The 13586-nt window shown below is 43.6% G+C and overlaps 1 protein-coding gene across 1 annotated transcript in view; it reads left to right on the top strand.

Annotated features, from left to right (window-relative positions):
- The window catches only part of LOC119963595 (disintegrin and metalloproteinase domain-containing protein 12-like), a 432269-nt gene that overhangs the window by 115275 nt on the left and 303408 nt on the right, over positions 1-13586 (top strand). The window contains exon 9 of the mRNA XM_038792926.1: positions 11588-11754. Coding sequence (XP_038648854.1) covers positions 11588-11754 — 167 coding nt within the window. The remainder of the gene's footprint in view (positions 1-11587; positions 11755-13586) is intronic.

Below are 13586 nucleotides of genomic sequence, written 5' to 3'. Positions count from 1 at the left end.
GGTAGGGTATAGAAAGGAGGTGTTGCACATGAGGCACCAGTGGGAGGGCATTTGGGAATCAGGAAAACTCAAGCTAAAATACAAAAACATTTTTATTGGCCCAGACTCCATAAAGATGTAATAACATTTTGTCCATCATTTCACACATGTCAAATGATGGGGAAATCTCAATCACTGATAAAAACCAGTGCCCTTAATACCCATTTCAGTATTTGAGGAACCTTTTACACGGGTCTTAATTGATTTCATAGGACCGCTTTCTAAAACGAAAAATGGAAATCAATACCTTTTGATTATAATGGGTGTGTCGACTAGGTTTCCAGAGGCCATTCCAGTACGCAATATTGCAGCTAAAAAGATTGTGGAGGAGTTACTTAAATTCTTTACTAGATATGGACTACCCACAGAAATACAATCGGATCAAGGATCAAATTTTACCTCAAGGTTATTCAAAGAAGTTATGGATATCTCAGGAATAAAACAATTTAAATCATCTGCGGACCAACCAGAATCACAGGGAGTGTTAGAAAGGTGGCATCAGACATTAAATACAATGTTGAGGGCTTATTGTCAAGATTATCCAGAGGATTGGGATAAAGGAATTCCATTCGTACTGTTTGCAACTAGGGATGCACCAAATGAGTTAACCAAATTCAGTCCTTTTGAACTAATTATTGGTCTTGAGGTCAGAGGACCGCTTAAATTGATTGAGGAAAAATTGGTGAGTGAGATAACGGAACTTACATTGTTGGATTACGTGTCAAATTTTAGGGAACGATTAAATAGAGCAGGAGAATTGGCTGGACAACATTTAAAAGTTGCACAACATGTGATGAAATGGGTAGCGGACAAGAAATCCAAAGTTTGTAATTTTGCCAGTGGGAATAAAGTTTTAGTGTTGGTACCAGTGGTAGGTGAACCTTTAAAAGCTAGGTTTTGTGAACCTTATCAGTTTTAAAGGAAATTAAGTGATTTGAATTATGCGGTAAGAATGTCAGATAGGATGAAAACTCACTGTGTGTGTCATGTGAATATGCTTAAAAGGTACTTTGAAAGGGAAGGAGAGCAAAAGGAGGAGATTTTAATGATTCTAACTCAAAGTGACAAACCAAATCCAGATGACTTTGAATTTAGCATACCTCAAATTAAATTGTAAAATGAGGATGGTCTTAAAAATTGGCATAAATGTTGAGTTACCTTCCAGAGGAAAAACGGACTGACCTGAAAGAGTTATTGATATCACGTGGGCAAGTTTGTGGAGATAGGTTGGGAAGCACTAAAATGGCTATACATGATGTGGGAAATGCTGTCCCAATCAAACAACATCCATACAGACTTAACCCTTTAATATTGGCACAGGTTAAGAAAGAGATTAAAAGTATGCTGAAAAATAGCATAATTGAAGTGGGTTGGAGCCAATGGAGCTCACCCATAGTGATGGTACCTAAACCAGACGGTACCCAGTGGTGTGTCTGGACTATAGAAAAGTTAATGCAGTTACAAGAACGGACTTGTATCATATCCCACGTTTTAAGGATTGCATTGAGAAAGTGGGACAATCAGCTTTTATTTCCAAACTGGATTTACTTGAAGGTTACTGGCAGGTACCTTTATCCGAAAGGGCGAAGGAGATTTCAGCTTTTGTGACTCCAGATGGTATATACCAATTCAAAGTTATGCCATTTGGCATGAAAAACGCCCAGCCACATTTCAACGGTAAACTAACAAAGTCATTTCAGGATTACCCAATTGTGCGGTATACATCGACGATCGGGCAATTTTCAGTCAGACTTGGAAGGAACACTTAAAGCATCTGATGGAGTTATTTGATCAACTTCAGGAGGTGGGTTTGGTGGTAAACCTAGCCAAAAGTGAATTTGGAAAAGCCCAAGTCACTTTCCTGGGCTATACAATCAGATTTGGTCGAATGGTCCCACAGGATTTGAAAACAAAAGTTATTGGGCAGTTTTTGATACCCTCAACATGAAGGGAAATAATGTGATTTCTTGGCATGAGTGGATTCTACCGGAAATTTGAGCCAAATTTTAGCAATGTGGTTGCTCCACTGATGGATTTGCAAAGGAAGAGTCGCAAAATTAAGTGGAAGTGGAGTGTCAACAGGCATTTGACCTGAAAGCTGTGATAACCAATGCTCCTGTGTTGGAGAATTACAAGGGACCCTGCAATCAGATTGAACTAAAGTATCTGACTTTAAAGAGAAACGCCGAGGCGTAGAGAAATGGACGGATCGTGCAGATACCTTGTTCAAAGAGACTGTCAATCGAGAAGGATTCCAGTTGGAGGAAGAAGAACTAAAATGGACTACGTTATTAGAAATGTTTGCGTGTTTTGTTTTGTTAAAAAAGAAACGTATATTCACTGTCAATATATTTTTAAAGGCAAGTGAAAAGGTGAAAAAGTCTTGAAGTTGATGGTTTATTTTTTTTCTTGGGGGGAGTTGTCACGTGAGAGTCCCTTTAAGAAATGGGTGTTTATTAGATAGCTGTAGTGGGTGTACCTTTAAGAAATGTGTGTTTATCGGATGGTAGCAGTGATGTCAGAGTGTGGGTGGAGCTGGGCTTCTGCTTTGACTTTTGTTTTTGAGCAGGCCTCTACAGGGTGTGTTTTAGTTTCGTTTTGAGAGCTGGATAGGGCTGCAGTCACAGCCAGAAGGTGTATTAGTCTCTCTCTGCAATTTAAAGATTGTCTCCAGATCATTTGGTGATTTAATAATAATACCTGTTTCTGTGGAGAAGTTAAACCTGATGTCTTTCTGTTAAAAGGGTCTTTTGTCTTATGGATGTTGCAAGGAAAGATTAAGGGTTAATTAACTGGTTTAATAAATAAACATTGTTTTCAATTAAAAGTACTTTAGCTCTCTGTTGCACCATACCTGTAAAGCAGGCCCGTGTGCGCCCCATAACCACATTCAGATGAACTCCATGATACACTTTAGGGTTCTCTAAAACTTGGTCGATACCAATAATAACTTTATTGTCACAAGTGGGCTTACATTAACACTGCAATGAAGTTAGCGTGAAAATCCCCTAGTCGCCACATTCCGGCACCTGTTCGGGTCACAGAGGGAGAATTTGGAATGTCCAAATTACCGAACAGCACGTCTTTCGGAACTTGTGGGAGGAAACTGGAGCACCGGGAGGAAATCCAAGCAGACACGGGGAGAACGTGCAGACTCTGCACAGTCAGTAATCCAAGCCAGGAATCAAACCTGGGACCCTGATGCTGTGAAGCCACTGTGCTGACTTCTGTGTTACTGTGCCAACCTGATTTCACTTGTGATCTCTTCACGTTTGGGAATTGGGGAATGTTTCCTCTTCATATTTTGGGTGAGATTCTTCGGACCGATGCAAATTCTGAGATTGCCATTTGCTTTCACAACGCACACCATGGAACTCACCAGTTACTGGGTTCTACCACTTTTGTGATGATCCCCAGCTGCTGCACGCGGTTAAATTCTAGTTTCAAGCATTCCCTTAAGGGATCTGGTACCTACTTGGTGGATGAATGACCGGCTTGGCATTCTCTCGAAGCCATATGCTGTAGTTTATATTCGAATGGTAATGTTCCCATTCCAGGAAAAACATTGGGAAACTTGTTAATAATGGCATCAATTTGGTCTTTGCCAGTGGTTGAGATATTGTCTCAGCTGTGAATTCGCTTCACCAGCTGCAGTAGCTCCATGCCTGTACACCCAACAATGAAGATCACTTTGGTCCTACAAACTCAAACATGATAGGCATCTTCGACCTGAACTGTCAGATAGCATGTCCCCATTGTGGCAATGACATTGCCATTGGAGTCCCGCAACTGACAGCCATTGTCATCAATCTGTGGTTTTATTTTTAATTTGGCCATGTCTGATTGATTTATCAAATTAGCTCATGCACCTGTATCCAGTTTAATTTGAATATTGGTTCCGTTAATTTTCAATGGAATCATCCAAACATCCTGATTGTGAACAATTGAGATCGGTTTTGAATTGTCCGCATCAGAAATTGCCTGTGGAACTTTATTTGCACTTTCAACTATCTCGACAAAGAAAGAGTCTTCTAAATCATATTCACTTCCACAATATCAGGTTTATTCGCTTTATTGTCATATTTGTTTCAACTTATTTCCTTTAGTAACTGTACCATCTTCTCAAATTGTTGCGATGTAGTTTCCGTTCGACACTGAGAAGCAAAGTGATTTCGTCTGATACTTCGCACAGGTTTTACCGAAGCTCAGGGTACTTTTTGTTTGGTGCGCGTGGCCACAATATTTGCACATCATGATGCTCGTGACTTCATGTACAAAATGGCTAACTACCTGGAGCGCACTGCTTTTTCAAGTGCGTCACAGTATCAATGGCATTAGCCACGTTGTTTTTGTTTTCATGATACTATCACAGACCAACATTTCAGAATATTGATTTTCCGTCGGTTCGCTTGCACGACATATACTGACGGCATTTTCGAACGTTAAGTTCGCTGGTCTCAGTAATCTCTCATGCAGCCTTTCACTTTTAATCCAGAGACAATCTGATCACACAGAAGGGAGTCGGATAATATGGAAAAATTACAGGTCTGCGTTTTCAGCCTGAGATCTGTAATAGAGCAGTCAAGTGTTTTGCCTACTTTCTGGACTCTTTTTCCTGAAAATATACCTTTCAAAAGTATCTGATGCTTGCAATGCCTGTCAAACATTTCAATTACTTTACTATATATTTTTTGTCATCCTCATTCTCAAAACGGTATGTGTTGAAAATCTCTATGGCTTGCAATCTAGCCATTGTAAAAACAACACAATTTTTCACTGTTCGCTGACTCTTTTGTGGTCTCAGGCTGAGATATATAATTCAAACAGCTGTTTGAAATTTTCCCAGTTAACACCAACTTTACCCAATGATCGGAATTGCTTTGGAGTCTGCAAACCTTCCAACTGGCATGTTTTTGCAACATTACTGGCTTCCATGAGGTCGTTGAGATTGGAGCCTGGTAGAGTGTTTATTTTCTTGTTTCTTCTCAAATTTTATTCGCGGGGAGATTTTTTATTTCTCGCTAAACCTTTCTATTTTACATTAGGAACCACACCTGGTACCATGTGATGTTGTCTGTTTTCCTGGTATGGATGGCTTAGATGTGTAGTGTTCAACAAAGAACAGGAGAAGACTATCAGCAGAAAACAACAGCAGGCAGAACAATGGCATCACAACTGGCTTTGTTGCTCAGAGAGCAATAGTTACAGGGAACCCTCTAGTAAGGGGTGCAGATAGGCACTTCTATGGATGTGAAAGAGACTCCAGGATGGACTGTTGCCTCCCTGGTTCCAGGGTCAAGGATGTCTCTGAACGAACACAGGACATACTGAAGGGGAAGGTTGAACACCCAGAAGTCGTAGGCAGTGAGGCTAGAAATAGGAGGATAGTGCAGCTAAACACATGGCTAAGCTACTGGTGGAGAAGGGAGCGTTTCAGATTTCTGGACCACTGGGATCTCTTCTGCGGCAAGTGCTTCCTGAAGAAAGACGGGTTGCAGCTATACTGGAGGGGCACAAATATGCTGGCTGGGAGATTTCCGAGAGTCACTCGGGAGAATTTAAACTAGTATGGCAGGGTGGTGGGAACCAGAGCATTAGCTTAGAAGGTGTAATAACCAAAGGGGAAAGAGAGAACAAAAATAAGAGAACATCACCATGTCTGCTCAAATGAATGGTTTGAAGCATATTTGTTTCAAAGAACAAACAAAGAACAATACAGCACAGGAAAGGCCCTTCAGCCCTCCAAGCCTGTGCCGACCATGGTACCTGCCTAAACTAAAACCGTCTGCACTTACAGAGTCCGTATCCTTCCATTCCCACCCTGTTCATATATTTGTCTAGATGTCCCTTAAATGCCGCTATCGTACCGGCTCCCACCCCCTCCCCAGGCTGCACGCTTTATATATTTACCATCCTCTGTGTAAAAAAATGTGCCTCACGCATCTGTTCTAAACTTTCCCCCCGCACTTTAAACCTATGTCCCCTGGTACTTGACTCTCCAGCCCTCAGAAACAGCATCTGACTATCCACTCTGTCCATGCCACTCATCATCTTGTAGACCTTTATCAGGTCGCCTCTCAACCTCCATCGTTCCAGTGAGAACAGACAGAGTTTATCTAACCTCTCCTCATAGCTAATGCCCTCCATACCAGGCACCATCCTAGTAAACCGCTTCTGTACCCTCTCCAAAGCATCCACATCCTTCTGGTAGTGTGGCGACCAGAATTGTGCGCAATATTCCAACTGAGGTCTATCTAAGGTTCTATACAGCTGCAACATGACTTGTCCATTTTTATATTCAATGCCCTGACCGATGAAGGCCAGCATGCCGTATGCCTTCTTGACCGCCTTATCCACATGATCGGTGGACATGCACGCCCAGATCTTTTGGCCTGTATAAGAGTTCCACCATTTATTGTGTAATTCCTACATGCATTGGACCTTCCAAGTGCATTACCTCACACTTATCCCAATTAAACTCCATCTGCCATTTCTCCGCCCAAGACTCCAACCAGTTTATATCCTGCTGCATCCTCTGACAATCCTCTTCACTATCCGCAACTCCACCAATGTTTGTGTGCCTGCAAACTTACCAATCAGACCAGCTACATTTTATTCCAATTTATTTATATACACCACGATCAACAAAGGCCCCAGAACTGATCCCTGTGGAACGTCGCTTGTCACATACTTCTATTCAGAAAAGCACCCTTCCACTGCCACCCTCTGCCTTCTATGATCTAACCAGTTCTGTATCCAAATTGCCAGCTCTCCTCTGATCCCATGTAACCTCACCTTTTGTACCAGTCTCCATGAGGTACATTGTGAAAGGCTTTTCTGAAATCCATGTATACAACATCTACTGCCTTTCCCTCACCTATCATCTTTGTCTTTTCCTCAAAAAACTCAATCAAATTAGTGAGGCACGATCTCCCCTTCACAAAACCATGCTGTCCATCACTAATAAGTCCATTTGTTTTCAAATGTGAGTAATTCCTATCTCTAAGAATCTTTTCCAATAATTTCCCTACCACTGACGTAAGGCTCACCAGTCTATAATTTCCTGGATTATCCCTGCCCTTCTTAAACAATGGAACAACATTGGCTACTCTCCAGTCCTCTGGAACTTCACCTGTAGCCAATGAGGGTACAAAGGTTACTGTCAAGGCCCCAGCAATTTCCTCCCTTGCCTCCCGCAGAATTCTGGGGTACATCCCATCAGGCCCTGGGGACTTATCTACTTTAATGCATTTTAAGATGACCAGAACCGCCTCTTTATTAATATCAACATGGCTCAGAATATCTACACACTCTACCCTATACTCCGCTTCCACCAACTCCTTCTCTTTGGTGAATACTGAGGCAAAGTATTCATTCAGTATCTCTCCCATTTCCTCTGGTTCCATACATAGATTCCCTCCATTATTGGTGCAGAGAGAGATCTGGGAGTTCAGGTCCATTGTACCCTGAAGGTGGCAATGCAGGTTGATAGAGTGGTCAAGAAGGCATACAGCATGCTTGCCTTCATCGGACGGGGTATTGAGTACAAGAGTCGGCAGGTCATGTTACAGTTGTATAGGACTTTGGTTAGGCCACATTTGGAATACTGCGTACAGTTCTGGTCGCCACATTACCAGAAGGATGTGGATGCTTTAGAGAGGGTGCAGAGGAGGTTCACCAGGATGTTGCCTGGTATGGAGGGTTCTAGCTATGAAGAAAGGTTGAGTAGATTAGGATTGTTTTTGTTGGAAAGACGGAGGTTGAGGGGAGACCTGATTGAGGTCTACAAAATTATGAGAGGTATGGACAGGGTGGATAGCAACAAGCTTTTTCCAAGAGTGGGGGTGTTAATTACAAGGGGTCATGATTTCAAGGTGAGAGGGGGAAAGTTTAAGGGAGATGTGCGTGGAAAGTTTTTTACGCAGAGGGTGGTGGGTGCCTGGAACGCTTTACCAGCGGAGGTGGTAGAGGCGGGCACGATACCATCATTTAAGATGCATCTAGACAGGTATATGAATGGGTGGGAACAGAGGGAAGTAGACCTTGGAAAATAGGCGACAGATTTAAATAAAGGATCTGGATTGGCGCAGGCTGGGAGGGCCGAAGGGCCTGTTCCTGTGCTGTCATTTTCTTTCTTTGTTGTTGTTTATTATCCTTGAATGGACCAATCCTTTCTCTGGCTACCCTCTTGCTCTTTACATATGTCCTGTTTGCCAACGACATTTCAGGACCCTTTTAGTCTTCCTGACTCCTACCTTAGGTTCTTTCCTACTTACTTTATATTCTTCAAGGGCTTCATCTGTCCGAAGCCTTTTACATCTTACAAATGCTTCCTTTTTCTTTTTGACAAGATTCATGATATCCCTCGTTATCCAGGGTTCCCTACACTTGCATCCTCCCTTGCCACCCTTATCTTTCATCCTCACAGGTACATGCTGGTCCTGAATTGTAATCAACTGACATTTGAAAGCCTCCCACATGCCGGATGTTAATTTTTCCTCAAGCAGCCTCACTCAGTCAACACTCTCCAGATCCTGCGAAAGGCTGCTGTAATCAGCCTTCCCCCAGTCTAACACCTTCATCTGAGGGCCACTCCTGTCCTCATCCATAAATACCTTAAAACTTGCAGAATTCTGATCACTGTTCCCGAAATAATCTCCTACTGAAACTTCCATCACTTGGCCAGGCTCATTCCCCAGCACCAGGTCTAATTTGGCCCCTTCCCGACTTGGGCTATTTACATATTGTTTCAGAAACCCTCCTGGACGCCCCTGACAAATTCTGCTCCATCCATGCCTCTCGCAGTAAGTGTCCCAGTCAATATAGGGAAAGTTAAAATCACCCACCTCAACAACCCGTTTGTTTATTCATATTTCCAAGATCTGTCTGCATATCTGCTCCTCTATCTCCTGCTGGATGTTAGGGGGGCCTATAGTAAACCCCCAACATTGTGACAGCGCCCTTCCTATTCCTGAGCTCTACCCAGATTGCCCTGCTGCCTGAACCCTCCAAGATTAGGGGCAGCAGGGTAGCATGGTGGTTAGCATAAATGCTTCACAGCTCCAGGGTCCCAGGTTCGATTCCCGGCTGGGTCACTGTCTGTGTGGAGTCTGCACGTCCTCCCCGTGTGTGCGTGGGTTTCCTCCGGGTGCTCCGGTTTCCTCCCACAGTCCAAAGATGTGCGGGTTAGGTGGATTGGCCAGGCTAAATTGCCCGTAGTGTCCTAATAAAAGTAAGGTTAAGGGGGGGGTTGTTGGGTTACGGGTATAGGGCGGATACGTGGGTTTGAGTAGGGTGATCATGGCTCGGCACAACATTGAGGGCCGAAGGGCCTGTTCTGTGCTGTACTGTTCTATGTTCTATGTCCTCCCTCAGCACAGCTGTGATATTCTCCTTATCCAATAATGTAACCCCGCCACCCATTTTGTGCTCCCCTCTATCCTGCCTGAAGCATCTAAATCCTGAAATGTTTAGTTGCCAATCCTGTCTCTCTTTCAACCAAGTTTCTGTAATAGCAACAACATCATAATTCCACATTCTAATCCAAGCTCCAAATTCATGTGTTTTACCTGAAATACTCCTTGCATTGAAACTATTGCACATCAGCCCACCAGCCCTCCTGCGTTGACTAATCACCCCCTGCCTCCTCTTCCTCTTAATCTGATTGGCCTTAGCCTGTAGCTCTCCCTCAGTTATTTCTCCCACTGACCTATTGCTCTGGTTCCCAACCCCCCCTGCCATACTAGGCAGTTCAATCTGTTTCTCTGCCCTCCACCCTTCTCCTTCCGAGGCTTTTGTTTTTGTCCCCTCTTTACTGCCCTCTGACCTCCTGCATTGGTTCACACCCCCAGAACGCCAGTATAGCAGGTAAGGTAGATGAACTTAGAGCACTTATTAGTACTTGGAATGATGAAATTGTGGCTATTACAGAAACATGGCTAAAGGAAGGGCAGGATTGGCAGCTGAAAATTGGAGGATGCAGATGCTTCAGGAGAGATAGAGGGGGGTGTAAAAAGGTTGGGGGAGTAACATAACAATAATAATCACTTATTGTCACGAGTAGGCTTCAATTAAGTTACTGTGAAAACCCCCTAGTCGCCACATTCCGGCGCCTGTTTGGGGAGGCCGGTGGCTGGTAAAGGAGAATAATATCGCCGTAATGCGGGATCTCTGAGGGCTCATGCAATCAGGAACAGGAAGGGAGAACTCACAATGTTGGACTTTTACTACTGGCTTCCCCAGCTGCCAGCGAGAGATAGAGGAGCAGTTAGGTTGAAAGTTATTGTGGTAGGGGATTTTAATTTCCCCTATATTGACTAGGACGCACTTCGTGCAAGTAGCTTGGATGGGGCAAAGTTTGTAAGATGTATCCAAGAAGGTTTTTTGATCCAATATGTAGATAGTCCAACTAGAGAGGGGCAGCATTGGATCTGGTATTGGGGAATGAGCCTGGACAGGTGGTTGAGATCTCAGTAGGGGACCATTTTGGGAGTAGTGACCACAATGCCGCAAATTTTAGAGTACTTTTGGATAGGGGTGAGGGTAACCCTCTCGTTAAGGTACTAAACTGGGGAAAGACAAATTACGATAATCCAGGAAACTATCGGCCGGTGAGCCTGACGTCAGTAGCAGGTAAATTATTGGAGAGAATTCTCAGGGAGAGAATTTATACCCATTTGGAAATAAATGGACTCATTAGCGATACACAGCATGGTTTTTTGAGGGGGAGGTCGTTCCTCAATAACGTGATCGAGCTTTTTGAGCAGGTGACAAAGATGATTGATGAGGGGAGGGCGGAGTGGGGATCTCATTTTTATCTCAGAAAGACTGTTCGTCATTCTAGTGGAACTGTCCAGAGGCAGATCCTCCGAGTGAAGGCACAGGTTAATGCAAGTCAAAGTGACTCCACAGAGGGAATCCTACAGCACGGGAGTTCTGACTGAGTGCTCAAGCTGGAAGATCCTTATCAGCAATCCAACCAGTCGTTTGAATCACTCCATGTCCTGCTGTTGCAACTTCAACATCTGACACAAAGACAATCATCTGTGACAACGTCAGACAGACTTGGTGCCTCCCATTAATTACATCATCTGCATTCTCTTTATTAGATCTGTTTTGTCTTTCTTAGTGTCACAAGTAGCCTTACATTAACACTGCAGTGAAGTTACTGTGACAATCCCCTAGTCCCCACATTCCGGTGCCTGTTCGGGTACACAGAGGGAGAATTCAGAATGCCCAATTCACCTAACAGCACATCTTTCGGGACTTGTGGGAGGAAACCGGAGCACCCGGAGGAAACCCACGCAGACACGGGGAGAACATGCAGACTCCGCACAGACAGTGACCCAAGCCGGGAATCGAATCTGGGACCCTGGTGCTGGGAAGCAACAGTGCTAACCACTGTGCTACCATGCTGCCATCATTACAGCTTTAGCAGTTGCCTGAATGTATTTGAACCAAGATTTTAAATAATATTACTGCAATAAGATATAACATAATATATAACTATTGCCTACATTCATCACATGAATACTTTTGTCTTTTGCAGTACTACAAACCGTTCAATATTCGCATTTCTCTGATTGGAGTTGAGGTGTGGACCACGGACCAAATCACAGTAACTGAGGATATTTCAACAACGTTGACCAATTTTGTCAACTGGAGGCAAAATACTCTCTTACCACGACAGTACAATGACAATGCCCAGCTCATCCTGTGGGTACCTGACAAGTCAATGAATCTCCAATCATAAATTAACCAACTAACCATCAATAAAAGAGATAGAAATTAAAATAAGGAAGCTAAATATGGAAGGCTCAGAGGAGAAGTAAAATAGAAATGAGAAGTAAAGATTCAAATAAAAAGAGACTGGTAGCTAATTTAAAAGCAAATCTCAAAACCTTCTGCAGACACATAAATAGTAAAACAACGGTAAAAGGAGGAATAAGACTGATTCGGGAAGAGGAATTCCCACAAGGAGGCAGAGATTGCGGCTTAGTAATTATTATATAATTTGCATCTGTCCTTACCAAGGAAGAAACAGATTTTAGGGAGCTAGGAAAAAGATGAAATATTACTAGAACATTACCCTGGATCTCGAGATGGCAATACCACAATGCCTCCCCTGGGGCAAGTTGGTAGCAATGGAGGATAGGATGTCAAGATGTTAAAAATCCAAAGGAGAAGATGGGTGTCAAGTTTAGAATTATATGGGGCAGCATGATGGCGCAGTGGTTAGCACTACTTACCTCACGGCACAGAGGTCCCAGGTTCGATCCCGGCTCTGGGTCACTGTCCGTGTGGAGTTTGCACATTCTCCCCGTGTTTGCGTGGGCTTCTCTCCCACAACCCAAAGATGTGCAGGGTAGGTGGATTGGCCATGCTAAATTGCCCCTTAATTGGATAAAATGAATTAGGTAATCTAAATTTGGAAAAAAAAATTTATAATTACATTCTAAAAGGTAAACTCATGAAATGGAGGTAATTCAGATTGACTTCTGAGAAGGTTAGTTCAAGTGAAGGAAGATCAAAATGGAGACAAAATATATCAGGGGCAAGTTCACCCCATGCAAGCTAACTGTTTTCAGAATGCAACCCGCAGTAGGAGGTTGTGTCAACTCCCAACAAGCTGTTGACCAGGAGCCTTTTTAAAGTCGATTGACAGACACAACACAGGGATCAGTGCTGGGACCTTTGCTGTTCGTAGTATATATAAATGATTTGGAGGAAAATGTAACTGGTCTGATTAGTAAGTTTGCAGACAGCACAAAGGTTGGTGGAATTGCGGATAGCGATGAGGACTGTCAGAGGATCAGTTTGGAGACTTGGGCGGAGAGATGGAGTTTAATCCGGACAAATGTGAGGTAATGCATTTTGGAAGGTCTAATGCAGGTAGGGAATATACAGTGAATGGTAGAACCCTCAAGAGTATTGACAGTCAGAGAGATCTAGGTGTACAGGTCCACAGGTCACTGAAAGGGGTAACACAGGTGGAGAAGGCAGTCAAGAAGGCATACAGCATGCTTTCCTTCATTGGCCGGAACATTGAGTCTAAATTGGCCAGTCATGCTGCAGCTGTATAGAACCTTAGTTAGGCCACACTTGGAGTATAGTGTTCAATTCTGGTTGCCACACTACGAGAAGGATGTGGAGGCTTTAGAGAGGGTGCAGAAGCGATTTACCAGGAAGTTGCCTGGTATGGAGGGCGTTAGCTATGACGAGAGGTTGAATAAACTTGGTTTGTTCTCACTGGAACGACGGAGGTTGAGATCTGATAGAGGTCTACAAATGTATGAGGGGCATAGACAGAGTGGATAGTCAGAGACTTTTCCCAGGGTGGAGGGGTCAATTACTGGGGGGCATAGGTTTAATGTGCGAGGGGCAAGGTTTAGAGGAGATTTACGAGGCAGGTTTTTGACACAGAGGGTAGTGGGTGCCTGGAACTCGCTGCTGGAGGAGGTGGTGGAAGCAGGGACGATAGTGACATTTTAGGGACATCCTAACAAATACATGAATAGGATGGGAATAGAGGGATACGGACCCCTGAA

This window comes from Scyliorhinus canicula, chromosome 3, assembly GCF_902713615.1.
Source record: "Scyliorhinus canicula chromosome 3, sScyCan1.1, whole genome shotgun sequence".
NCBI lineage: Eukaryota > Metazoa > Chordata > Chondrichthyes > Carcharhiniformes > Scyliorhinidae > Scyliorhinus > Scyliorhinus canicula.
The sequence above is the reverse complement of the archived record's forward strand: the minus strand, read 5'-3'. Positions and strand labels throughout refer to the sequence as shown.